The sequence below is a fragment of the Rhagoletis pomonella genome, unplaced genomic scaffold (genome assembly GCF_013731165.1).
Source record: "Rhagoletis pomonella isolate Grant_MI unplaced genomic scaffold, Rhpom_1.0 Rhpom_scaffold_00009, whole genome shotgun sequence".
Taxonomy (NCBI): Eukaryota; Metazoa; Arthropoda; class Insecta; order Diptera; family Tephritidae; genus Rhagoletis; species Rhagoletis pomonella.
This window is the reverse complement of record NW_023458563.1, coordinates 13504867-13506185: the sequence shown is the minus strand read 5'-3', so window position 1 is coordinate 13506185 and position 1319 is coordinate 13504867. Positions and strand designations below refer to the sequence as shown.

General features: G+C 42.9%; 2 protein-coding genes across 3 annotated transcripts in view; one reads left to right on the top strand and one right to left on the bottom strand.

Moving 5' to 3' along the window:
* Positions 1-1319, top strand: part of LOC118745581 (E3 ubiquitin-protein ligase PPP1R11-like) — a 59562-nt gene that overhangs the window by 34706 nt on the left and 23537 nt on the right. The window lies entirely within an intron of this gene.
* LOC118745580 lies at positions 302-1313 on the bottom strand. Of its 2 annotated transcripts, none has more exons than XM_036479070.1 (2): positions 674-1313; positions 302-602 (listed from the first exon to the last, which is right to left on the bottom strand). In XM_036479070.1, exons 1-2 carry the CDS (start codon positions 1154-1156, stop codon positions 597-599), a joined length of 489 nt encoding a protein of 162 aa, XP_036334963.1. In that variant the 5' UTR covers positions 1157-1313; the 3' UTR covers positions 302-596. The 2 variants fall into 2 exon arrangements, with proteins under 2 accessions (XP_036334963.1, XP_036334962.1); XM_036479069.1 differs by having other exon boundaries at positions 302-596.

Here is a 1319-nt window from a genome sequence, read left to right as displayed (position 1 = left end):
ATTGGGCGAGTCACTAGGTCGGATAATCTTTTTCTTAAGCAAGTCGTTTATGATTCGATTGACTTCAATTTTCTCGGCAAACGATAAACGCCTTGGTGAACAGAAGGCTTTTTATCATAAGACGGAAGTTGTTTGACCACGCTGAAGGTATCTGAGGGTTTACATCAATCTCATAATTTTCACTAATTTCAATATTAAAAACTTCTTTAAGTTCCGGCATTACACTGGCTTTTCTTAAGATTGGAGTGGCTTTACTGGACTTACGTTTACTGTCGCTATCATCAACAGAAATAAGCGGAAATTCGTTTTCTAGTTTATATGTAGTCTGTTTATTTGAGTAGAGCAATTCATTGTTAACGTACAAACGTATGGAAAAAGTATTTAAGAAGTCACTTCCTAACAATAGTAGAAAAGGCATTTCGTTATCGGTGAGTACGTAGACCTTTAACGGTTTAACAATGTTTTTAAATTTAATAAGAACAAATACGCTCCCTTCCGGATTCACTTTAACTCTCCCGAGCCCACTAAATACACGCACACTTCTACTGTATTTTGCTGTACCTGGGATGCACGACTGTCGGATGAAACTACAAGGGCTACCGCTGTCAAGCAATGAAAAAAATTTGACAAAATCAGGAAGACCATCACGGTTTCCACTGAAAGAAACACTTACCTTTTCCTTAAAGTGTACAGAACTAAAGTCGCCGTCGTCGTCCAATGCTGCCACAGTCTTGACGGGGCAGTTCCTGTACTGGTGCTCCTTCGCTCCACACTTAAAACAAGACCCGGGTGCTCGTCTTTTCTCTGCGCAGTCCTTGGAGTAGTGCCCATAGCGCGAACAGTTGTAGCATCTTACTGCTGACATGTCGCCAATGGAGTTTGGTGCGCTCACTTTCTTCTCGGTTGATGCCCGGAGCCTTTCGTATTGTGGTATCAACTTCTTAAATTTTTCGATCGTCGTCACTCCGCTAAAAATCAGTGCTTTTAGCCCGTCAATGATGAATTCCACCAATTCGTATTCTTCGATTGGTGCTGACTGAGCACGCTCTTGCATGCTCAGAACGTAATTCGTAAGGGTTTCTGATTTTTCCCAAACGCGCGTTTCCAACTGACGGAAGATGTCTTTGACACTTAGCGGCCTTTTGAATTCATCCATGAGTTGCTGTTTAAGTTTTTTTCACCCGTCGATGTTGCCTATGCGTAGCAATATCTGGGCGCTGCCAGTGAGCAATCGTCGCGCGATTAAGAATTTTGCCTCATCGTACCCGTAAGCTTTTGCGCTGTCCTCGAACTCGCTGATCCACTTGCCGATATCGCCC